The sequence below is a fragment of the Indicator indicator genome, chromosome Z, assembly GCF_027791375.1.
Source record: "Indicator indicator isolate 239-I01 chromosome Z, UM_Iind_1.1, whole genome shotgun sequence".
Lineage (NCBI taxonomy): Eukaryota > Metazoa > Chordata > Aves > Piciformes > Indicatoridae > Indicator > Indicator indicator.
In genome coordinates this window covers 16,569,319-16,596,276 of record NC_072053.1, presented here as the reverse complement: position 1 = coordinate 16,596,276, position 26,958 = coordinate 16,569,319, and the positions used below count along the sequence as shown (strand labels likewise).

The 26,958-nt window shown below is 41.2% G+C and overlaps 1 protein-coding gene across 32 annotated transcripts in view; it reads right to left on the bottom strand.

Annotated features, from left to right (window-relative positions):
• CELF4 (CUGBP Elav-like family member 4) overlaps nucleotides 1–26,958 on the bottom strand; it is a 745,900-nt gene that overhangs the window by 262,810 nt on the left and 456,132 nt on the right. For 6 of the 32 annotated variants that reach the window (XM_054397311.1, XM_054397284.1, XM_054397298.1 and 3 more), the window contains exon 4: nucleotides 8,837–8,854. The exons of the other annotated variants lie outside the window; for them this stretch is intronic. In XM_054397311.1, the coding sequence (XP_054253286.1) occupies nucleotides 8,837–8,854 (18 nt within the window). The remainder of the gene's footprint in view (nucleotides 1–8,836; nucleotides 8,855–26,958) is intronic. 32 annotated transcript variants of the gene reach the window in all.

Genomic DNA, 26,958 nt, shown 5'->3' with positions numbered 1-26,958 from the left:
GGTTAGCGGAAAATTCCTGACCCTTTCACTGGACAAGGTCTGGTTTTGTCACCCAATCTTATTTTTCAGCCTTCTCCTGGAGTTGACAGTTTAATTGATGTGAACCAGGTTGACCTGTTTTCTTGCTCATTTGAGGGTACTTGGATCATATTCTGTGTCCCTTGAAGCAGTAGAAAAATAACACCAATGCTCTTGAAACTAACAGGATGCTCATCACCTTGGGTTTGTAAGACGAACACCAGATAAAGAGAATCAATAATCTATCTCAGAGCAGCAAAAACATCAGAGCAAGCCCTTGCACACAACCCTCAAATGTTCACAGTGAGTCACCATCAGCAAATGCAGATCTTGTTTATGCCTCTCATGCTGTCAGGATAACATGCTAGAAGTAACGCTGTTATTTAGATATCACGTAGCATTTGCAGGAAGGAAACAAACCTTTTAAATCTCTTGGCAAAAATGGCTGAAGCATTACTATCCCATTTTGCAGTCTGGGCAAAAGCAGGACCCTCAGGAAGGGTCTGAGTCAAGTCGGAGATCCTCATGAGCAGTTCAGTACCCTATCACCAGCCCATAAGCCCCTCATGAACTAGACAATGTCCTCAAGGGCAGTGGTAGGGAAACCAGCTTTGGCTGCAGTCACTTGTGGTGGACAGCCATTTAAAACACTCACTTTTGAAAACAGATGATGCATTTCTACAAACGCTCTGTTCCCAGGAGCCAGTCTTATCCATGCTGGGAGACAAAGGGTGATTCCTAACATGAAAGGTCTGAAACATCTCTAGAGAGGGAGCAATTGGGTGCTCCTAGTTTGAATGGGTGTTCATAGAATAGTGAATTGGATTTTTTGGAAAATACCTTTAAGGTCACCAAGTCCAATCATGAACCCAACACTACCATGTTCCTTAAACATGTCTCGAAGTTCCATGCCTCCAGGGATGGTGACTAGACCACCTCACTGAGCCTCTATTCCAATGCCTGACCACTTCTTAGTAAAGAAATTTGTAGTGATGTCCAACCCAAACCTCCCCTGATTCAACTTGAGGCCATTTCCTCTCATCCTATTGTTAGTTACTTGGAAGAAGAGACTAATACTCACTTTACTACAACTTCCTTGGTTCTGCCTCTACTGCTCAGGTGCCATCTCTGCATGCAAATTTCATCTACTGTCATACATCAGTGATTTCAAATCTGAGTCCCTTGAATTTAATGTCAACATCCTTATTCAGACATTGAAATAGTTGGCCTTTGTCTCAAAGTTGCTATGCAACTGTTGTTTACTCAGGAACCAGCTGGATCTGTGAATAGGAAATGGTACCATCTCCAACAAGAAGACCACTCCTCTAGTTACTAAATGCTGAAGAAGGTTGCTGTGTGTAAGCACCTGAGGATGAATTTTCTGACCTTAATTTCTTCATGCTTCAGTGTTCTCTTCTATAAAGTGGTTATTGCACCTCAGTGAGCATGAGGATCTCTTCTGCAATACGTCTTCAAAGTATCTCAGACTGTTTGGGTGAAAGAAATTGCAAGGATGAATGGGGCAAAGCAAGGGAGCAAAACAGATGCAAGCTAGTGAAAACCTTGACACACAACGATGTGGCATGGTGGTGATGCAGGGCATAAGCAGCCTTCATTTTTCTGCAGCTGTGCTGTATAATTAAATGCTCATATATCTCACAGACAAAGCCCTGCTAACTTCATACAGTCATGAAGAATCCTGTAATAGGCATTTGGAAAGCCAGGAGTGGGAGCTTGGGTGGAGAGGTTGGGGGTTACAAGCAATTATGAAGTTAAAAGAGACTCCAGAAAGCATCTGGTATAAGGATGGGCAGCCTGATCCTGGGGGTCTAGTTAACAGTCATATTTATTTACACCTGGGCAGGCAGACTGGTTAGCAGACCAACCAAAAAATCAATGTGCTAGGATAGGTTATGTCTGAGGAAGGGAGCATGGACCCTAGTCTGATTCTGTGGTACTTGTCAAGTCAAGCTGGGGGCCATTGAAACATGAATGCGTTGGTCTGATAGGTTGAATTACCTGACTTGTGATCATGGAGGTCCAGGTTCATTGAAGTATATTACATCCTGACCAGATAATGTCCACTGAAGCTTAATAATTCATGTTCTTATACTGTTATAATGGCCCATGGGGTGTTTTTTTTTTTGTCTACACTACCTAATACTCTCATAAATAATCCTCAATAGTTAGGGAATTAAGATAGACAATCCTTTAATAAGCAGTGTGAATATGAACACCCTATTTCAAAAGCTAAGGGACTGATAACACAAGGTGCTCCATGTTGGTTGGCCTAAGTGACTGAAAGAGGTCCCATCAACATTCATTTTAATGTCCACCAGAAAATCAAAAGTCTGAACATCTTCCATCTAGTCCAACCTTCTGAATGTCCCAGATGTAAGTATTTCACTGATCAGCTGCTTTGTGCAACTCGTTCAAACCAGAGCCTCTCTTTATGAGAACATTAAACAGGAGATTTAATCCATGGTTTCTTCTGTACCCCACAGAGTTTTCATAGGTATTAGTCAAATGAGTCTCCAAAAACATCTAGAGGTCATGTCCTGTCTTTATAAGCATTTTGTGGGTTTAGAGAGGGAAAATTCCCTACAGTTCAAATCAAATGGAACCTCATCAGAGCCAGGAGCAATGATCAGATATAGGGATTCATAGTCTGTTCCACAGCACAGTCTGATTTGGTGGATGAAACTGAGTTCTCTGTGGATGAGGAGGGTGGTGTCCAGAATGGAAAAGGGTGGGGAAGAGTAGACAGTGTAGTATGTCATTGTCAGTAGTAAGTGAGAAAAGAAAGCTTTGTGCAAGAACGGAAATGAAGTGAGAGAGATTATTAGGGATATCTTTATGGTTGTGCCCAAAAGAAAATCACACTTGGAATTTGGCACTTACCAGATAGTCCTGGACATTTCAGTGGAATACTTGTTTCATTTCTTATCCAAGACTGTTTCCAAAACTCGGAAATTCCTTTTTACTGTTTACTGTCTGCCTTTGCTACATCTACTTTAGACTGAATTTAAGAAGTGTAAGAATTTCAAATAAATTACTACATCACTGTTTTGAAAGCATCAGATGTAATGGGGGTGTTGAGGGGCAGAATTTGGGGCACACTGTTACTGTTTACAGACTCCAAGTCAGGAGTATTCAGGTGTTTTTTTGTCTGAAGCTCCAGCTCTCTAGCCAGACCCCACTTGTCTCCTCCTCTCTCTTTTAGAAAGTAAATCAAAAGATATTCTGATGAGCATGGACAGAAGGAAGCTCTGACATACAAAACATTAGTCTCTGAGAGGCTGTGCTTGCACAAATAACCCCCTGGTGCTTGTAAGGGGGAAAAATGGGGACAAAGCAGAAGCTATAAGCAGCCATTTTCAGGTCCCATTCCAGGCAAAACTGGTACTAAATTATTTACCAACCAATTGTGTGAAGGAATCAAATCCTGTGGCATCCACATGCAGCACTCATAACCTACTAACTGCATTAATGCAGCTAAGGATTAAGGGAGATTTGAATCAAAGTAATGGGAAAGAAATCATGTGCTGAAGTATTTAGACGTAGTCACTTTTCATGCTATCTTGATGCTTAGGGACTCATCTTTCCCTTTCCCCAGCAGGTAGCTGCCAGTTACTAACCACTGGTGCTGACAGCTTCCAGCTCTGCCAAGCTTCCATTTTGGAATCGAATCTGAAAAGATGCAGCTGTGTCCAGGAGTAAAAAAAATCCAAACCCCAAGAAAACACAAGGAGAAAGTAAGCTAAAATAAACCCACAGTGCTTTGAGGGCTACCTGAATTAATAGCAAGGGGCTGGCAATGTGAATGGGAAGTCTGTTAAAGGTGTCCCAACTTGTCCCAGATGATTCTGCTAACCATCTGACATCTTTTGCTGGATTAATGTCTGATGGGACAGGGAAATGAATCTGAATAGCAATAAGTCTGAGAGCTGGAATGGTTAGTCTGTGAATGAACAGCCAGCTGCTGCAGTTGTAAAAGCAAACAGTCTTCCCCTTGATTGAGGAAGGAAGAGAAGGGAGATCTTATGATTTGGAGAAGAAGGGGAATTAGTAACTGTTGCTAAGATACCCTTCTGCCTTTCACCAATTGCTACACCAAAGCAGATCTGAAGATGTGCAAATGTAATAGGTTGCTTCCAGCATGGATAGACTATCCCAGGGTTCCATGGTGAAGCAGAGACTCAAGTGTGGGATCTCCTGCATTTTTTGCAGAGTTCATCCATGCTGATGAAGAGTAGGATGACTGAGAAATATGGAATGGAGCAAGTGCAGCATAAAAGCAGGCATAGAGGTGAAGACATAGGCTAATGCTGAGTTACTTTGCATATATCTAAGTATGCAATATTTCTAGTTGTTTTGTTTGTTTTGGGGTTTTTTTTGAGGGCAGGAAGAAGTCTGGACTTTGGGATCAGGCAACATCTTAATGCAAATTCAAAGCAAAGGATCAGCAACTGGGTGTCAGAAAAGGCTCACTTTGAGAGTGCGCTTCATCCCATAGATTGCCACACAGACACTGCATTGAGTGGTGTTTGATGACAAAGGTGTCAGTGAGGAGTGTTATCTTTGAAAAGCTTGTAAACCAAGGACACAATCTGGCCCTGCATAGTTAAATCCTAGAAGTCATCATGCACTCAGCTCACACACAGGCCTTGTGCTACAGGGAGAGGGAAACATTGGCAAAGACATTGAGGTGACATCTCTTCCGGGAGAGTTACACTGGAATCTCTTTAAGCTCTTTCTGGACAGCAGCCACGAGAGATGGGCAGGGCAAGGGAGCTCTAGTGAACGGTTTATCTGAAGGACACCAGTCCTGAGCACAGAACCTTTGTAAATCTGAGCCTGAGATCTTTATTCATTCCCAATACTCTATGTAATGTGAGTGTTTTATGTGACAATGAATAACTCTTTTTCTAAGGTAGTCTTTATTCTTGCCAGCAAAACAAAGTGAGGATCAGACCTTAATGGTGAAAAAGGAAGGAATCAAGAAATATATGCCAGGGCTGAAAGTTACAAAATCAGCAACTAGCCTGAACTTTTCCTAAACCCAGTAGGAAATTAAATACAAAAGTATTTTTTATTCATTTTGTCTTGAAAGTGTTTCTTTTCCTCTCTCTTCAGCAACCCTACAAGACAGATCTATACATGTCTTTCACTTTGCAGAGATCAGGAAACTGAGTCATGGACAGGAAGGAAAAAAGCAAGACTTGCTTCAGATAGCTTGATTCATATTGGTGTCTTAACCTCTGTCTTAGCTGAGGAAGGTGCCAGATGAACTGACTGAAGTCAATCAGTGTCAGCTGAAAACAGGACTATGCATGATGAGATGGATAAATTGTAGTAATTGAGTGTAGCAAGAGCTGTGAGAGCTGTATACACGTACCTTTACCTAGATATATGCAACACCAGCTGTAACAACAGATCTTCCAAAACATTCAACACCCCTCAACAAATCTTGTTTGAAAACTATAGTCCGTTCTTGTCTGTGTGAATGATTAATGTTATGGCCTTGCTCATATAGACAGGGGCTCATCAATTTCTTTAAATTGTAATGGCTCTCAAATGCTTCACCTAATTTGAATGAATTTGCAAACCCTATTTTATTTTACTCAAGCCTGTCCCCCAAGGGCTTTCTTTGTACATTTTCTCTGAAACTGTGTATTGCTTTAGATCTGTGTTTTGTAATCAGTTAGACACCTACTTAGCAGCGCTTGTCACTTGGGATTTTAGCTTTTTTAGTAGTCTTAAATCTTATCAAAACATAAAGTAAAATTCATTTTGCTAACTACCAGTTATGGAGTCATTATTGGAAAGGGCAGCTGGTGGAGGATAGCAAAGCTGAGCTCAGTGCTACTATTTGGAATAGACAGCTTTATACTTAATAATAAAAAAGCCATATCTTTTAAACTCTGTTTTTCTGCATCTCTTAGCATGGACCCTGATCAGAATTTGACTCTCCTCTAGAGTGAAACAGGTGATTCAAAACCTAGCTGACCTTCTTTGGTTCATAGTATTAACAATGAAAAAAAAGAAATAACATTTCTGGGCATTCGGTTTCATGCAGGAGTTATCAGATTCCTATAAGCCAACACCTGAAGCAGGCTATAAAGGGCAAAACAAACAAACAAAACAAACCAACAAACATTAAAGCATAATAGACTTGTCATATATTTTAAATGTTGTCATTTTAAGATGATTAAATAAACAAAGAAAATGTAGCTTTATTTGGCTGAGGGAAAAAATGTGACAAAGAAACTTTAAAAGCATTTAAAGAATGAATGTGGTGCCAAATCAGAAGTCAACCAGAGAAGACAATACAGCCCTAAGACAAACTTTCTGTCGGACTTAGCATTTCCCAGCTCACCTGCAAGTCATTATTGTGAACAGACAAGTCACAGATGAAACAAGGTTGACCTTACAGTGTAAATGAACCACCTGCCTCCTATCCTAGAATGATACCTCCCTGACAGAGATTGACCCTGGAAAGAAACCTTGGATACAAAACCAGCAAAAAGATTCATATCTGAGTTTTCATTTAATTTTTTTTAGTGGTTTTAGTCCAGGTCTAAACTTCCTAAACCCTGGCACAACTTGGAAGAAGATTATGGAACAATCTTTGATCTTCATATTTGTAAATCTCCATCTGCTGTCAGATATCAGTCTTTAATTTTGTTTTTACCCCTTGCGCTTAAGAGTTACAGTTTGAGTAACAAAGGCTGTATGAAAGACAGATGAATCATACAGGCAGGTTAGGGTGAACAGCTCTTGTATTAGTCATAAAAGCCTGAAGAATGAAGTGAATTATGTGTATGCCAGTCGTTGGGAGAAGATTCATTAGACTGCTGGGCCTTGAGCTTGGTTAAAATCACACCCTTTTAAATCACCACAGAGAGGTTTGCTAGTGCAGGGGATAATTCACTAGGGAAAGACTGAAAGAACTAGGGTCTAAGCAGGCCCTGACATAGGCACCAACACGACCTTGAGAAAGTAATTTTCACCTCTGTGCCTTTGTTTCCCCTCTAATCTTCTCTGTATAGCCTGGCAAAATACACAGATCAAGAGCTATTGCATCTTATTAGGTGTATTGTCCCACAAACCACCCACAGGAGGAACATCAAGCTTCTACTAGATAGCAAAGTGTGATGCTGAGCCTTGTCAATACAAGGAAACCACAGTACCAATGCATGCTTCCCATTGCGAAAGTATTTTAGAATGACAAGGTAAGGGGGCAATTGCACTTACTCAAAGATACCAGGATTTATTTAAGCCGAAACAGACTGGAGAGAGAAAGAGAAACTTAGAAGAGCTGAGTTCTACCTATCACATGAAAATGGAAATTGACTCAGTAGGTGCAGAAATGTCACACTTTTAAGGAGCAACAAATACACAGACCATAGGCTGCATGCAACTGCTAAGCAAGAAGCAAGGAGCTTGTTGCTAAGTATAAACAAACACAAACATGAAATTAAAAAGAAAATCAATACTCTCTCAAATATCCGTGTTATCAAGTCTGGCATGTTGATTAAAGCCCAATCAAAATGACCCATTGTGAATGATTCCAAATCTTTTTTTCTATTTTTTCATCCTTTCATTTGAATAATCATTTATTGATACAATACACACTTGTAAGAACAATGCTGCAGAGATACTGGGCTTGCATCATTTCACAGGCAATGTCACGTTCAGGACTTTTGAAAGTACTGAAAGTACAGAGGGACACAGGAAGATTTCTCAACGAAGTCTAACCTCAAACCAAACAGGTTTAAGTAGGAGTTGGAAAGCCCAAAAAGGCAATTAAATTCACTATTCTAAAGCTGCATAGAAGAAGGTAAGAAAGGAGTTTTTCTGCTCAGCTGCTCCAACTTACATTGTGTAAATCACATACAGCGTTTATCACTTTCGCTTTAGCAAAGGTAAAACTGAGGTTCGGAGAAACAAGATTCATTGGAAAAAAACCTTCCCAAAGCCACCGTGTTGTAAGTGAAAGGCATTAGCATAAATAACCAGTGAAGATAATTAACCATTGAGACTAGGGACGGGGCAACATTTTCATTGCTTTGAGACTTCTCTGCCTGAGACAGAGGCTGTGGGACAGATGCAAGAGCCATTAACTGTAATACTGCACTGTGCACAAGACCAGTTAGAAGTGTCAAAGACTACTTCTGGCCTTCAAACCTCCAATGAGGAAATGCAAAAGGTGGAAGATCTGTCATTTGCTCTTTGCTTTATACTCCCAATATGAGAGTGCAGATCTTATGTATATAATTGTAGCACCATTTTTATTCTGACTAATGAGTTGTAAATTCAACATAAATCTGCAGTTTCTGAGTTTTCCATCTGAAGTTTATTTCTTAAAATAGAAAACAAAACAAGTAAATCCCTTCTGTTTTCTTCAGATTTGACTCTCTACCTCAAAGGAATTCAAAGAGAAACATCAGAAAAATGTATTTAAATGGCATTATTTGGACATGGTAACCAATCTGTTTAAAATTAACTGATTGCATGAATGCTTTGCATGTATCAAACAACTCATGGACCATTACACCTTCTAATAGTATGAATTTGGCATGTTGGATGTTATGAGACAACAGCAATGAAATCTCATGGAGATAAACAAGACAGAAGGTCTGAAGTACTACAGATGTAGAAGATGTTTTGATTTGATTCAAAATCTTGCATAACAGATATGTTCAGGGAAAATCCTGTGCATGCCTTGGTCACATAGATGAATGGATATTTAGGCAAAGATAGCTTTTGCAGCTTTGAAGCAAACTGTTTTTAGTGATGTTCCATTCCAGTTAACGTCTTCCACATTTGCTGCCTGTAAGGGGTCAGAATAAACCTCTCTAGCAGCTATCTGCCCTGTCCCATCTTTGGACCCCATGCCACAAATACCTGCTAGATTTTTTAAATAAAAGATTCTGAAAAAACACATGCATTTGATAGAACCCACTCTCTAAGCCTTTCAGCTCTTTTAGCAGCACATTATTTGACAGCAGTCATGAGATGTTTGAGTTCTCTATCCCTGGGAAAACAAGGAAAGGAGTTACTAAAACTGCCACCTTCAACTTCTGGAGGACAAACTTTGGCCTGTTCAGGAGACTGACTGACAAAGTCCTTTGGGAGGATACCCTGAAGGATATAGGAGTCCAGGAAGGCTGGATATACTTGAAGAGGGAAGTCTTAAAGGCACAGGTGCAGGCTGTTGCTGTGCTGAAAAAAATGGTCAGTGGGGAAAGTGTCTGACCTGGATGAACAGGGATCTTTGGCTGGACCTCAAGAACAAAAGGAGAGTCTATGGCCTTTGGAAGAGGGGATGGTCTCTCATGAAGACTATAAAGACGTAATGAATCTATGCAGGGAGAAAATTAAGACAGCCAAAAGAACAGCTTGAGCTCAACCTAGCTACAGCTGTTGAGGATAACAAAAAGTGATTCTATAAATTCATTAACAACAAAATAAGGACTAGGGAAAACCTCCATCATTTATTGAATGCAGAGGGAAACATGGTGACTAAGGATGAGGAGAAGGCTGAGGTGCTCAATGCCTACTTTGCCTCTGTCTTCATCACTGGATCCAGCAGTTTCTTGGACACCCAGCCTCATGAACTAGGAGTCAGAGAGGGGAATCAGAGTGAAGTCATCACAATAAATGAGTAGGTGGTCAGTAATCTGCTATGCTGCTTAGACACACACAAGTCTATGGGGCCAGATGGGCTACACCCAAGGGTACGGAGGGAGTTGGCAGATGTGCTCGCCAAGCTACTTTCCATTATTTACCTGAGGTCCTGGCCAACTGGTGAGGTCCCAATGGTCTAGAGGGTAGCAAATGTATACACCCATCTACAAGAAAGTCTCCTTCTCTGGAGACTTTCAAGACCCATTCAGGATGAATTCCTGTGCAACCTGTGACAGATTATATGGTCTTGCTGTGGCAGGGGGGTTGGACTTGATGATCTTTGGAGGTCCCTTCCAACCCCTGACATCCTGTGATCCTGTGAAAGGAAGAAAGGAGGATCTGGGAAACTATAAACCTGTCAGTCTGACCTCAGTACCAGGGAAGGTCATGGAGCAGGTAATCTCAAGAGCTGCTACATGCCATATAAAGGACAAACAGGGGATCAGGCCCAGTCAGCACGGTTTTATGAAGGGCAGATCCTGCCTGACCAACCTGATCTCCTTCTATGACAAGATGACCCAACTATTGGATGAGGGAAAGGCTGCACACATTGTCTACCTAGACTTTTGAAAAGCCTTTGACATTGTTTCCACAGAAATCTTGTGGAGAGATTGGCTGCTCATGGCTTGAATGAGCACACACTCTGCTGGATAAGCACTGGGTTGGGCAAATGGGCCCAAAGAGTGGTGGTCAATGGAATTAAATCCAGATGGTGGTTGGTCACAAGTGGTGTTCCTCAGGGCCCAATGTTGGGACCACTTCTGTTTAACACCTCTATTGATGACCTTGATGAAGATATTTAGGCTCCCACACATTATTTCTTGTCTTTACAGGAAGTATCTTGGGTTTGCAGGTCTAACATGTCCTTCAGTTTGCTCAAAGAATGCTGAGAAAGGATAAACAAGTTGTCCTTTCTGAAAGAACATTTTTTTTTAAATCCTTCTATTCTCTTCCACAAAAAGAAGTGAGAAAGTCCCCAAAAGCATCCTTGGAACATTCTCAGGAAAAGGACATCTAAGAAGAACATGATAAGGATGATAGGATTAGACTAGGATACCAATGCTAGTGGCTTGAAAGCAGTCAGATTTGCCCAAGACACAGAGGGGAAACCCCCAGAAAAGATACCAAGTAATTTCTGTAGTGGCAGGGTATAATTTTTGTATGAAAAGCAAACTCAGAGAGCTTGGGATCACACCTGAATCTATTGTAGAGTATTATAAGAAGAGTTTTTTCAAATGATAAATGGAAGAGCAGGTAAAAGGTGGGCCCACTACTGAATGATATGGTGCAGAGATGGCAGAGATGCTGAATGCCGCCTTTGCCTCAATCTTTACTCCTAAGACCAGCCCTCAGGAACCTCGTTCTCTCAAAGCAAGGGAGCAGAACTGGAGGGAAGAAGACACTCCACTGGTCAGTAACCATGCACCCGATGATTGGCTGAGAGAGCTGGCTGATGTTATTGCTCAGCCTCTTGTCATGGTAGGGAGAAAGTTGGGGTAATGTGGGAAAAGGAACAAAAGGGACAGGACCATGTGTCTCCGGTAAACAACTCTCCTTCTAGGGTAAGAGCACAGGTAGTGGTCACTGCTCCTCCCAGACCAGGCCTATGTTCCTGCTTTTTATGGCTACAGCCTAGCAGAACCCCTATTCAATGAGTAACTATGTGCCGGTTTCAGTTGCCACATTCACTCAATAGAATTTCAGGCAAGATAATATATATATACATATAGGCTAATTTCTAGTCACCTTGCTTTGCTTGAATTGATTTCTTGGACCTGCCTTGCTTGAAGCCACCTTGAGTTGCCCTGCGTCACCTTGAGTTGCCTGGTCCAGAGCCTAGGATAAAAGCCAAGAGCCTACTATCTGCAATCTAGAGAAGCCACAAACCTTGGAGCTGGAGACAAGCCTTACTTCCCCTTGCAACTAGAATTTTGCAATGCCTCAGTTTACCCAGGATAAACCAAGTGCCCGTTTCAAGAAGCGTCGTAAACCATCTACTGTCCTGCTGACACCAGACCAGCCCCGGGACCACATGGTGTTTCTGCCAGTAACAAGCCATGTCTGGCTCACAAGAGCCCCCCAAAATCTCAATGGCTGATACACAACAGCAGCATTCCCCACTTGGGTGGAATCAACTGTGAGTAATTAATTCATTGCCTCTTTGGCTTAACAGTTCTTGTTGAGTCTCCCTCCACTGTGGTTGAATGCCATTTCACTCCCAGGGATTCTCTCTTTCCCTGTTATTCCTACTGTTTTGCAGAAAATCGTTCAAAATTGTTATATTTGCCTAAATGCTGTACATTCCCATTGTAAATATATATTCTAACTGTACATCAAACCTATTTTATATGTTTTGGCAATTTTTTCATATTAATAAAAAGTTATTAATAGTTTTATTAATATCCATATTTGCCATATCTTAATTATAAATTTGATAAATCTCATAACACCTCTCTCCATAGTTTTTGAAAAGTCATGAGGACCAGGAGAAGTGCCTGATAACTGTAAGAAAGCAAATGTCACTCCAGTCTTCAAAAAAGGCAAGGAGAAGGACCTGGGCCACCAGACCAGTCAGCCTCACCTCCATCCCTGGAAAGATGATGGAGCAGCTCATCCTGGAAGTCATCTTTAACCACATAGAAGAGAAGAAAGTTATCAGGAGTAGCCAACATGGATTTACCAAGGGGAGATCCTGCCTGACTAATGTGATAGCCTTCTGTGTAACCATGACCAAATGGGTAGATGAGGGAAGAGCAGTGAATGTCATATACCTTGACTTCAGTAAAGCTTTTGATATTATCCCCCATAACATTCTCATAGAAAAGCTCAAGAAATGTGTCATAGACAATTGGTCCATGAGGTGGATTGAAAACTGGCTTGACAACAGAGTTCAGATGGTTGTCATCAGTGGCACAGAGTCAACTTGGAGGCCTGTGGCCAGTGGTGTTCCCCAGGGATCAGTACTGGATCCAGTTTTGTTCAATATCTTTCTCAATGACCTGAATGAGGGGATTGAGAATACCCTCAGCAAGTTCACTGATGATACAAAACTGGGTGGGGGTGTGGGGGGGTGGTTGACACCTGTCAGGCTGTGCAGCCATCCAACGAGAGCTGGGGACAGGCAAACATCATGTTCAATATGTCAATATGAGAGTCAAGTTCAACAAGGATAAGTACAGAGTCCTGCATCTGGGAGGAAATAACAACAGGCACCAGTACAGGTTAGGGGCTGCCCTGCTGAAAGACAGCTCCAGAGAGGAAGACTTGGAGTCCTAGTGGACAGCAAGTTCTGCATGGAACAACAATGTGCCCTTGTGGCCAAGAGAGCCAATGGTATCCTTGGATGTATCAAGACAAGTGTGGTTAGCAGGTCTAGGGAAGTTCTTCTACCTCTCTACTCTGCCCTGGTGAGACCACACCTGGAACAGTGTGTCCAGTTTTGGGCTCCCCAGTTCAAGAGAGACAGAGACCTGCTGGAGAGATCTATCAGAGAGCCATGAGGATGACTAGGGGGATTGAGCACCTCCACTGTGAAGGGAGACTGAGATCCCTGGGGGTGTTTAATTTTGAGAAGAGAAGACTGAGGGGATCTGATCAATGTCTACAAATATCTGAGGGGTGGGTGTCAAGTGGAGGGGGCCAGGCTCTTTTCAGTGGTGCACAATAATAAGACAAGAAACAAGAGGTACAAGCTTGAACACAGAAGATTTTACCTCAACCTCTTTACAATGAGGGTGATGGAGCACTGGAACAGGAAGACCAGAGAGGTTGTGGAGTTTCCTTCTCTGGACGTATTCAAAACCCACCTAGATGAATTCCTGTGTGGACTACCCTAAGTGATCCTGTTTTGGCAGGGAGGTTGGACCCAATGATGTCTGGAGGTCCTTTCCAACCTCTAATGTACCGTGATACTGAGATAAATGTCCCTGTCACTGAACAGAGTTACAATGAGATTACCAATTTACATTACCATCACTGCCATTTGGATTGGATAAGCTACCCAAGGAGCAGGTCAACTTCAAATGAATGCAACAGGGTCCAAAAGCACTGTTCAGCTCTCAAATACATGCAGAAAGGGTAGGACATGAACACCAGCCTTTGAATCACTGCAGACCGAGATTGTATCATACAGTAGCGTCATTCTTCCAAATATAGGAGATTCACTGACGACTTTAACTTCTTATCTTTGCTGCTGACCTTTACTGAGTTACACTATTGTTTTCCTGCACCAAAGAGGACTCAGATTCATTTTACTATGCATTGGCTGTCTCCACTTCTGTGGTTAGCACTTTTACTTTTTATTATCTTTAATTTTCTCCTTCCAACTCTTGAGTGGGTATTAGAAAGTCAATACAAAACCTATTCTGGCCTTTTATTCTAAAATAACAGCACTAAGCTTGTTTATTTACACCGAGACAAGATGATATTTGTGACAGCCTTGTCAATAGTTCAGTGGCATGATGCTAACTTTTTTTCTTTCAACTCAAATGCACTTTATTTATGTGTTTGTCTGTCTTTCCAGATTAACTCTTATTTTCCAGAATCAATATCAATATCCTCCCAAGAGCTGAAAACCTGCTCAGATAACAGTTGGTGAGCAAGGCACATGGCCTCTGAATGCCTCACCGTAGGTGAGGACTGTGCTGATTCCCACTAATAGTCAGAAGCTTTGCACTGAATTTACAGTTCTCAGCTTACATAGTTGAATGGAACCATTTGGCAAAATTAGTTTTTACCAGATAGCAGGAAGTACTTCAGAAATAATAAAATAGTCTGTGAAGGAACCTCAGTGTGCTTTTCCCTCTGCAAATTCACATGGTTTTTGGATCCTGCCACAACTTTCTGTTCCTCTTGCTGTTGTTGACCAATACCTTTATTTCTGGGAGTAGATGAGAAAGCAAAAGCAAGCAGATAATACAACTCTGACTTCCCTGTGGGAAGAGGTAAATCTTTTACCCACTTTATAATACAGCCTGATGCCTTTGCAGAGCTTCATTATCTGTAATTCTGATAGCATTGTTTTTCTATCCTGCTACAGCTGGATATTTCAGGCTAAGTCCTATGCCTTTCTGGACTTCAGTTTCTCATTCATAAAAAAAGGATGGATGTAAAACAATACATTGTTTGGTTATAGTTATTAGCTGACCAAACCAAATATACGGAAATTTTAAGTCTCAGAATAAAGAATTGATTTTCAGAAGACTTACACATCCACTTTTTCCAAGAAATAACAGAGAAATTTCTTCTAGATGTGGTAAACCCTCAAAGCATTAGTAGTGTATGTAATAGCTTCCCTACAAAACATATCATTGGGGTTGGATACCTAAGGACTAGAACATCCTTTCAAGAAGGGGACTTACACACTGCATTGAAGCACTAGATGTGATTCCACCCATCTACTCTGCTCTGCTGAGACCCTATCTAGAATATGCTGTCCAGCTCTGGAGTCTCCAGCACAAGAAGGATATGAATCTGTTGGAGAGGGTCCTGAAGATGGACGCAAATATTATCAGAGGGCTGGAGTACCTTTTCTACAAGGACAGGCTGAGAGAGTTATGTCTCTGCACAGTGTGGAAGAGACAAGGTTAAGGGTGACCTTATAGCATCCTTTAAGTACCTGAAGGGGGCCTACAAGACTTCTTGTAAGGGCATGTGGTGATAAGAAAGGACCAGTGGTGTTTAACTAGAGGAGGGTATATATATAGAATAGATATTAAGAAGTCCTTTACTATGAGAGTGGTGAGACTCTAGGACAGATTGTGAAGAGAAATTACAGATCCCTCATCCCCGCAAGTGTTTAAGACCAGGCTGGTCTAGTAGGAAGTGTTCCTGCCCAAAGCCAGGGGGTTTGGAAATGAGGTCCCTTCCAACTCCAGCCATTCTATGATTCTGTGATAGATCATTCTATGATTCTAACCTCAACATTGGTGGAGGCTTTTGCTGCTTTCTTTTGGGGTTGTTTTAAGGTATTTAACTTATCTAGGAATCATTTAAGATAGATGCAGTCCCTGAGGAACAACTGCTTCTTTTGTAAAACTTTTAATGTAGCTGAGATGCAAAGCTATCTCTATCTCTATCTCTAAACATCAGGAAAGCACATTTATCTGACTGATTGGGTTATGATTGCCTGAAGAGTTTGACCAACTTCATAAAAAAAAAAAAAAAAAAGAATTGTATATCCTAAATTTTGTCCATTCTCATTCCATGTGGAGTCTGGAGAAAAAAAATTACCCCCATAACTCAAGAAAACTTGCTCTAAGTCTTTAAGAACATCTGATGCCTATCTTGACTATACCCTTTCCAATTGCACTTATTCCTGCACACTTTTTCATGTTCTAACTAACACACACAGGGCTTTTAGTCTCATCCGCTAGTCAAGGCATCATTTTGCCTGAAGCTTTTCTCGGATCATGCACCTCCTCTCAGAACTTTCTGGGTTTTTGGCCCCGCAGAAAATGTTTTGCATTGTTGTTGTGACCTACTATAGAAATAACAGCCTTTTGGTGCTTGCTACAGACAGCAGTCTGCCAACTACTGTAAGGACACTGTGGAAAGAAGGAATGCAACAAAAGCAGGGGTTGGTCATGAATTGTTTTTGAACTCGATGAGCAACAAAATGATACCTGGGAATAAATGATAAATTGTGGAATTCAGATGTGACTGGGAAATTATTTCCCATCTTCTGTTGACCCTGAAAGTCAATAAAGCTCCTATATTTCTCTTCTTTGAGATTTCCCATTCCTTCTTATAACAATGTCATTAAAATACTCTAGCTCATGTCCAGCCTACTTAGATAGTGCCATGTGCCTCTTCCCCATGGATTTCTTCATTTTGACTGTTGGCCAATCAAGGCTTCAGCAATCTGATCACCTGCATGATTTAATGAACCCTCCTTTCGTAAGGAAGGTCAAGTTCCTTTGTAAAAACTGGTGAGATATCACATTTCACAGGATGACCTCTACTTTCATAAGATGATAGGAGAAAATTGCTTTTGGAAATCTAGGAAGATTGCATCTCGTGAAACAGAATCCAGAGAGTGACACAGAGACCACCTGTCCATTCCAGTCCATTTAGTTTTCAGGTTTTGGTTTTGATGGGAAGCTAAATATAGTTTGAGTCACTAGACCAGAAGCACAAATAATTAACAATGAAAGAAAGTACTCTCCCATTCCATTTCTTTACACCAGAAAACTCTCACAGCAATAGCTCTGTGCTCAAAGTTGAATGAAGAAACAGACTTTGTCCTCCATGCTACTGCAGCATTCTTTAGGGGGGGAAGTATAATTTTTTAATAATATTTTGCAATACTGTTCTGCTGCTATTGCTCTGCCCAAAAGGCAGATTTGAAGAGGTAGAATGCGATGGTCCACGCATTAAGACCTGGACTCAGAGGTGCTGTCTGAGGTCAAAAGTCTTACATAAACCAAGAGAGTTTGACACCTACATAATTTTCAGGGTCCTATCCTGAATTGTTGAGGAAAACGACAAAAAATTGTTAAACTTTATAACAAGTGGAGATTCACTTCCAGAGTTGTTTAGAGAGCTTAAGAGACATTCTCTTTCATGAGGTCATAAACTTGATGCTCTAGGCTAAATAGAGTCTGACTGTCATGTGTGTTCAGGATACATTTATTACTGAGCTGCCCAGGGACATCCACAATTACTGTCAGGAGTCGTCTGGTGATTAAAGAGCAGAATAAGCAAAATGGAAGATTAAAGGCATAGAATGTGGAGCAGCAATGTCTGTCTTCACTGAGAGTACCCAACTGACAGGAAATTTTGATCTATTCAGGAATTTGTGTATGTGTGTGTAAGTTGAAACTTGCTGTACATTTCTTAGACAGCAACTGCCCTGCTTCCATAAACTTTTACTGGTATAACAGATCATAAAATGACACAGATCTTATGGCCTGCACCCTTGGCTCTTCAGAGAGCCCTTTGTGGAGAATTTGGACACTAAACAAGGAGGTACCAGTGCTGATAAAGTGTGTGCTTTTATGTGGCCCTGTTGTGATGACTTATAATTCCTAGTACCTACAAAATACTTTTCATGCTCTTTCCACTTCCAGTGTTCCTGGCAGAAAACTGGAAAGGACAGAAGTACCAGAAGTATCTAAAACCTTGTGTCTTTCCTCAATATTGTCTGGCTTCCAGTTTACCCTTTAGGAGATTAGCCTTTTTACTATAGTATGGGGTGAAAGCTTTTGTATTGGGTTTGTACTTGCCTTTCAGAGGAAGTATGGTGCAGGAGAACTGACTGACCCTAAGTATGGATAGGGTTGTGAGAACCTGCCAGCTTCCACCTGAAGTAAAGAACGAGAAGATTTCATCATGTGCTCTTGTTGCATATATTCATTCACTTTCCCTTTCAAGTCAGAGTTGCCTGGGCCTGCTTTCCCTGGGGAGGTCCCTGGAAACCCCTAGCAATGATAAAACATCACTTAGATATCACCTAAATGTATATAAAGGGCAGCAAGTCTTCCAAGCCCTAATCACCAGGATCCATTCTGAATATCCAAAAACAGAAATAAGAGAAAATATATTTAATCAGGGGGAAGGATGCCCCAGATGTTTTACCTGTGGAAATTACAAGAACACAATAGTGGAAGGACAGCCTGTAGTTCAGACAGTTCAGCACATCTTCATCTATTGCCTCAGAAATGCTTCTCTCTGTCAATAGGAAGGTCCACATAAATACAACCTGAAAAACTGTGGAGACACCAAGGAATAGCTCAGTCAGGACAAAGTGCAAGAAAGCCTAGATTGTGTAATTGCCTGCTAATATATACCTTTTGCATTTCTTCTTTCCTCAGGGAATATTTGCCCTTTGTCCTTACCTAATATTTGTCTGGAGAGAACCCTGCCTGCAAATGAGTTGGAAACAAACAGAAGAATAAACTACCAAAATAAAAAAAAATCTGTATTCCTGGGTTCTCTTCACCTGCTAACACTTTTCTTTCTGTGTGTGTGTGGCTACACATTCTGCAGCTTCTGTTATGTGTTGGGTTCCCCTTGGGAGCTCCAAACTCTCTTAATGTTTATGACCGCCAGTCAACTTCCATCCAGAAATATCCTCCATAGAAAAGACATGAAATGGGCAAGAAGAAAACAAATATATTCATTACTCTAGGATTTAAAGTAGCATCCATTTGGTTGCACATCTGTAAAAGGCCAATAAATTGAAGGCAATGTTCATAATTACATTGGAGGCCAGGCTGAAAAAATGATGCATTTTACCAGAGTAATTTCCTGTTGCTGGGGTTTAGGGGAAAAAAAAAAAAAACAACAAACCCACAAAATAAAAATACTCCAAACATTAAAACACACAAACAAAAAAAAAGCAACCCCCCCACCCAAGAAATTAGAAAAGGTACTTCTTTTAATTTTGGGCAGTGATGGTTAAATAATAGAATGCTGAATGGAAATTTTCATTAGACCAGCAGGAGGAATAAGTAAGGAACATCACTGGTAGTTGTAAATAGCGGATGCTGTTTTGAGCACAAAGCAAAACATCTGGTAATTATTCTCAATTCCACTCCAATTGCTTTGATTTGGCGGCATAAGGTGCCACAATGAATTCTGCCTTTATTTATTTATTTATTTATTTCCAAATCACTGTTTAATTGTAAATTGTCTTGGAGGAATCAATGGCATTTATTTCTTCTGCCATGTGAGGTGTGAAATGTTTGCCATTACTGAGCAATGGATTATTTCTTAATAATCTCTCCTTACGATCTTTTTCACTTGTGGTTGCGTTGTTTTGACTTGGGCAGAAGTTGCTTTAGATCCTACTCTTCCTAACATACTTACACTTTTCATTTCTCTGAGTACACTTTTTGATGGCTGTTCATTTCATAGCTTATTAGCATTACTTCCCTTATTAAAACAGAGCTTAAACAAGACTACTGTGCCAAAGCCGAGTATGTGACCTTCAGCTAATCACTTTTAGGCAGATATTTTGGAGGGACATATTTGTATCTAATCAACATATATAGATTATTAACCAAAAATTATGATTTTTAGGTGTTGTGTTTTATTTTTTGGGGGGTTTGTTTGTTTACTTGTTTTCTTTTGTTTTTCCTAAGCCTGATTATTTTTCCATTACGATTTGTGTTTGTCTTTAGAAAGAATCCTTTCTATCCATTCTCACTCTCTCCAGAAATTCAAGATAAAACTCCTCCTTTTCTCTGAAACAAATGATAAATGAAGAAGATATATATATATTCTTCTCTCTTTTCAGTGGCTATTTGAAGATTTCAAAAAGAGAAAGAAATTTTAAAGAAATTTGCATTTATAAAACTTCTCTGGCATCGACTAATAGTATTTGTGGATGTCCATTCTTCTGTCAAGAATTTCAATTGATTGTTGTACTTAGTATGTCCAAACAGCACCAGAGGTGATGGTGACCACTTCCTCTTTAAAATATCTCTGGATCTTGGTTCCTTATCTGTGACACAGTAATAGTGGACCTTTTTGTTTTGAATGGTCTGGTGAAATGATAACCATGCTAGGACTTCTTTTGTATTGCAGTGTGTACAGTATTTAGCGGAACAGAGACACAGTCACAGAATCTGCTTTCTCCAGATGATACCGTAATTACCACATTAATTTGCATAACAACCTTCAATCCTCTGTCTGGGACACTACTTCCCCTGAGCCACACTTATTCCTGTGCTAGACTGATACATCCTCTCTCCTTAGGACAAGACTCACTTTGTTTGAGCCTGAGATGTTTTTCTATTGAAAGGCAAAGTGGGGGGAAGGAAAGACTTTTTTATTTTAGTGAGAAAATAAGCTTTTTCATTAAATTAGCTTTACTTTAAAACTTAACTAAGAAACAATACCTGTCCTTCAGGCCTATAGCACATCAGTTTGAAGCTCATGATAGCATCTCTGAGGTATGAGATTACAGGTGTTTGCATAAACAAATTCCCAGACTGGACAGAAGCTTTCCTGACTTCAGTGGAGCCCAGCAAGCCCCAGGAACAGTCCCAAAAATCCAGAGAGAAGGTGAGGACTGTCCTGTTTGCTAACCATGAAGATTCTGATCCCCTGGAGTGACTAGAAAGCTGCTGACTTGAAAGCTGCTCTTCTGCAGAACGGCAAAGTTGCTGGAAATGGGAACAGTCTCCTCTCTCTTCCTTTGATGAAAAACACAGAGAGTTTAGCTCTGCTGTGGAATAGAGGAGGAGATATAATTAACACAAGAAGTCTCAAAGACGTGGCCCCAGTGGGGAAAATGGAGTTGTGTGCGAGGTCTGTGTTCATACCCTGTGGAGTCCTCTTGTCATGAGACCCTAGCAGTGTGATTAAGAATGACAAGTGTAAACCCCTCTGGTCTGGGGAGCTCCTGGCTTTCTTGCTGCAGTGGTCTCATCCATTTTCTTTCTCAGAATTACAGTAATTAGCAACAGAAAAGACATATTAGGTCATCTATTGCACAAGCTCACTCGTCTCCTTGGATGGAGTGAAATAAATCCTTATATTTGTCCAGTTCATTGTCCAACCAGTTTTCCACTGACTTGAACAATGAAGATTGCTTCTGCAGAAGTTTTTTCGTTGACTAATGTCTCTCTCTCAGAATGGTTAGCTCCCATACATGAAAGAATAAAATTTATTTCAGAAACTGGAACTGAAATGTTCCCCTTGTAGATTGTTCACCAGAGAGCTCCCTCATGTATGAGTTAACTCTCTAGCCAGCTATCACATATTGACCAACAGTCTCCACTTTGCCTGTGGGGCATGTTTTATGTCCAGTCAAAGCGTCCAGATCTGGGATGCAAACTTCTGCAGAGCCACAGAGACAAAACTGGAATTCATATTGTTGGAAAACTGTTCACTTGTATCTGTTTTCTTTAAAATAGAATTTTGTCTGAGAGGTGTGGAACAGAGAAAGCCTGCAGAAAAAGGAAATACACAGTCCTGATGATGTCTTCAGCAAGGTTTGATGAGTGGACCACTAAATGGATAAAGAACTGGCTTGTTGGCCACACCCAAAGAGTGGCTGTCAATGGCTCCATATCCCAGTGGAGGCCAGTGACAAGTGGAGGGATCAGTCCTGGGACCCGTCTTGTTCAACATCTTTGCTGGTGACATGGACAGTGGCATTGAGTGCACCCTCAGCAAGTTTGCTGATGACACCAAGCTTCAGGGAAGGGATGCAATCTAGAGGGACCTTGACAGGCTGGAGAGGTGGGCACAAGCCAACCTCATGAGGTTCAACAAGACCAAGTGCAAGGTCCTGCATCTGGGTCAGGGCAATCCCAAACACAAATCCAGGCTGGGCAGTGACTGGCTGGAAAGCAGCCCTGAGGTGGAGGTGCTGGTGGATGAGAAGCTCAACATGAGCTGTCAATGTGCGCTTGCAGCCCAGAAAGCCAACCAGATCCTGGGCTGCATCAGGAGAAGTGTAGACAGCAGGTCGAGAGAGGTGATTCTCCCCCTCTACTCTGCTCTGGTGATACCCCACCTGGAGTACTGTGTCCAGTTCTGGAGCCCCTATTACAAGAGGGATATGGACATGTTGGAACATGTCCAGAGAAGGGCCCCCAGGATGATCAGAGGGCTAAAGCACCTCTCCTATGAGGACAGATTGAAAGAGTTGGGGCTGTTCTGTCTGGAGAAGAGAAGGCTCTGAGGAGACCTTGTTGTGGCCTTGCAGTATCTTCAGGGGGCCTACAAGAAAGCTGGGGAAATCAGGTAGTGACAGGACTAGGGGAACGGGACAAACCTGGAAGTGGGGAGATTCAGACTGGACGTGAGGAAGAAGTTCTTCACCATGAGAGTGGTGAGACCTTGGAATGGGTTGTCCAGGGAGGTGGTTGAGACCCCATCCCTGGAGGTGTTTAAGGCCAGGCTGGATGAGGCTCTGGCCAGCCTGATCTAGTGTGAGGTGTCCCTGCCCATGGCAGGGGGGTTGAAACTAGATGATCCTTGTGGTCTCTTCCAACCCTGACTGATTCTATGATTCTGTGATTAAGTTGGGGTCAAGGCTAAGTGTGGCTCAAAACCCAGACAGAGTCATACCCTATGGTGTGGAGAGAGCTGGCAGATGAGCTGGCCAAGCCACTCTCCATCATTTGTCAGCAGTCCTGGCTCACCAGTGAGGTCCCTGATGACTGGAGGCTGGCCAATGTGATGTCCATCCACAATAAGGGCCAGAAGGAGGAACCAGGAAATTACAGACCTGTCAGCCTGACCTCGCTGCCAGGCAAGGTTATGGAACAGGTCATCTTGGTATTTAAATTCTAGAGGATAATAGTAATAACTGAAGACACACAGTAAACCTAGGTAAATTCAAGGCACCACAGCCAATTGAGAATGAATGTTGTTTTCAAGTTGTGTTTGTTTTTCCATTTGTTTTCCATCTTTTTAGCTAACACTACCTCATACTTAAATATCCCCTGAAGGGAAAAAAATATGAAAACTTATGAAACAGCTGACATAAAGAAAAGGACTGAAAAGAGCACCTGACTAACATAGTTACTTTTATTCACCTTGATACACATTTGCACACATACACACAGACATTAATCCTCAGCAAACTCTTTACTAACAACTTCTCTGATAAATGAGAGGGTTACACTTCAGTAATAAGAATTTCCTGCATTTTATCAATAATAAGATCAAAATTGCCCATGACTATCCCTTCAACCCCAATAGGCATGTGTGTACCCAGACATGTTGTAAAACTTCTCTGGCTTAATACAGAAGATTGGTAACATTCACAGTGGTGTTAACATGACCTGTACCAAGAGTTGGGTGAGATGTTCCAGGTTGTTTTCCATCCTCACTCATGAAAAGCAAACAAACAAACAAGATACGAAACAGAATCACAGAATCACAAAACATTCAGGTTGGAAAAGACCCGTGGGATCATGAAAAAAATATATATACATATTTATTTAAATAGATTTTTATATACAATATATTTATGTTTATATATTTATATATATTTCTTACAGTTTGTAGTCAAAGTGCGTTAAAAAACTTTGTTAGAGAACTTCACCTAAAGGTCACCTATCTTATATTACACTGGTTATAACAGGAACATCTCCATCCACATTCCGGCTTCCAGAGGTATGCTTAGGTAATGCTGAGAGATTTGATTTCCATCCGGGAAAGCAGAACTAAAGAAGAAGCATTACCTGGCTGGCAGATAGATAGACTGCCACACACCTGGATCTTTGGAGATCTCCTTCAGGTTGTGCTTTCCTGCACTTCATGATCAGAGACCTCAGATCTGTTTATTCCACATGACAAACACACAAAATTCAACACTGCCAATTGAAAAGGGCTTGGAAGAAGAACTGATAGAGGCTGAACCATGTCAAAAGTAAATAAGATTTGTCCACACACCTTTTTAACTGTGAAGTCCTTCTTGACAGGCAGAAGATATGACTGAAAAACATATACCATCTTATATTTGAACAGTATGTTTTATGTTGATATATCACAACTATTTCATAAACCTTTCCTGTTATTTCCATTACTTTCAGATACTCCTCACTGGAAAGCAGCCACATTTGATACTGTGCTAGTTGTTAAACAATGCACAGGGATTGTCCCTGGTGACTGGCTGGGGAGGGAAGGGAAATGCAACAAGCAGGATGACTTTTCTGCTGTGTGAAGCATTGTTGAAGTCAACAGAAAGGAGCTAAGAAATCTGCCTGACATCTTGTTAAAACCAACAAGCTGTTACTACAGGAGGCCTCTTGACAGGGTATCAGAGTGCATACACTGAAACAAGTTGCTTCATGGGTATCTGAACGTGTAAAGCCTCTTCCAGTGTCCCTACCCCCATGAGTTTAGTGATGTCTAATAAATGATGGGCTTATGAGCACTAATGAGAACTCTCTGCTCTGCCTGGCTGTCTATTTTCATGGAATTTATAGGAACGCAATAGCTTTGGGACCTCTTCCACACCATCACCAATAGGTTAAATTACCCAGTGGGTTCAAAGCTTAAAGGAGGGGCCCTTGACAGACTGACTGATAAATGGGCCCAGCACACACAAACAGCCTGATTGTACAAGTCTGATTTCCTTTAGAAAGGAGGATCAGAGATTTTATTGATTCCAGCCAAAAGGCGGGATAACTTACAGCAAATTGCCTTCTATTGCCTTCTTAAGGTGTTGCTTTAATGACAACTCAATGGCAAAGCACTTTCTGGAATGTGAAGACATCACTTTAATGTCTCCCTGGGCCAAGTGTCCTCACTGAGCTTGAGAAGCTGTGATACCATCAGTGGAGAAAGTGGTACAGCTGAAAGTGTGCTGAAAGCAGAAGTCTGGAAGAGGAGAGTTTTCAGAAGCATACCCTTCATTTTAAAGGGCAAGGACACGGCTTTGAGAAGCCAAACAATTTCTCTGAAGCACGACTTTGTTTGTGCTGCAGGGGTATTTACTGTTCTAAGATTTCCTGGCATTTGGGTGGTACAGGTAGAACATTTGCATAAAAAAGGTGGGTGTTGGGGAGAGGGAATCAAACCTTCAAAGGAGGTTTAAAAGGAAAATATCCTAACTCACTGTCTGTTTAGGGTGTTTTATATGGACAGAGCAGTTGCTGAGCCTTTTGTGACCAGACATTTATACATGTTTTACTGCATGTTTGCACTGCTGCATGCAGGAGATAATGTAACTGACAAGCTAGTGATGATGGATTCTTACAGAACAGGGGATGCAGGGAGGTCAGGAACAGGGCTACATTCTTTCCAGTATGATAACACCATCATTTCCTTTTTTGCTGCAATGCCAGCAGCAAGATGTTTCCCATCCACATGGAAAATGTAGATGGGTGGTGCTAAGTTTTTAACAGGCTGGGGGCAAAAGGAACTCTCCTCCAGATTCCCCAGAGATGCACCCCTCTGCTCTGTGATTTACATTCTAGCACATTTATAAAAGCCAGAAGACTTGTGCAAAGCTGAGATGGAAAAAGAGGAAAAAATTATAAAGAATAAGGCCAAATATAAATAAGGCATTGATTAGAATTTAAAAGATATGACTTCTGCTCTAAATTTTATGATGAGGTGATGCTCTGAAACCACAATGAGTCACTGTTCCTCAGTTTCCTTGTCCCTGCAATGAGTAAGACAGAGAGGCTGATTTCACATCAAAGAGGTTTTGAGAGCCACAGAATACTGTCTATATCACTCAACAGAGTAACATCCATTTAAAAGCCATCTTTCTGCCCTTTGCTCTGTGGGTAAGGATGAGAAGCTTTATATTGCTGGTACATCAATGGGGACAGTTTCACTTTGTAACCCGCTCGATCCTTTCCTGCAGTTAGGAATGGAAATGTTCACAACTGGCTTAGTACTTGAGACATGTCCACAAGAAGCAATGTCTAAGTATGAAAACCTATGAGAACCGGAGGACATAAAAAGAAGACAAAAAAACTAGTCAAAGCATACACACAGGGAGAAACCCTTCTGCAAAATTTTCCTATCAGTTGCTGCAAGCTGCAACCTATTCTTTTTAACACCAATTTTAATATCAACTATAGTTCCCATTTTCAGTGGTTTAGTTTTTTGGCCATAATTTTTCCTATACTCACATCTCAGCTCTAAAATGCGTATGCAGAAGGGGAAATGAGTGTATGTAATTTCTGATAGCAAATCTACTGACTGTGCCTGCACTTCATTAGACTGTGAAAGGCAGACCTCACACTGTGAGAAACAGGCAGGATAACTCAGCCCATTCCCTCTCTTAATTCATATTTTGAATGTATTTTGCATGTATTCGGATTGTATCATGGGCTGCTGCAATGTTCAGCTTTCAGAGAGGGAATGTGATCAGTGAAGAAAATTCAAATAACAAAAGATCGAGTTGGTGGTAAGAAGATATTTAAGCCTCAGATACTTGGACTATTCTTATGGAAATCTTCCACAGAGTCCTTAGTCCAAAGGCCTCTGGAGCATGAGTATGCTTTAAACCAAACCCTAAATAGTTTCCTGAGTGGATACTGGTACTCATGAAGCCTCATCTCTATATCTCTGGAGACTGATGAATTTTCTCAGAGTAGAGGGAAAACTTTAACACTGTCCCATATTCAGGATCAGGCTACCTGCCTGCTCTGCCTGCAGAATGTCACACTAAGAGTGAAAGCAGTTGCTTACATGAAGAAGACACCAGGAAGAGAATAATTAATTAATTTTATCTGTCCTTTAATGTGTGGGAAAAGCACCAGACACAATTACGAAAGAGAGTGCACACTAGACACCATCAAGAAACCCTACCAAATCTAAGCA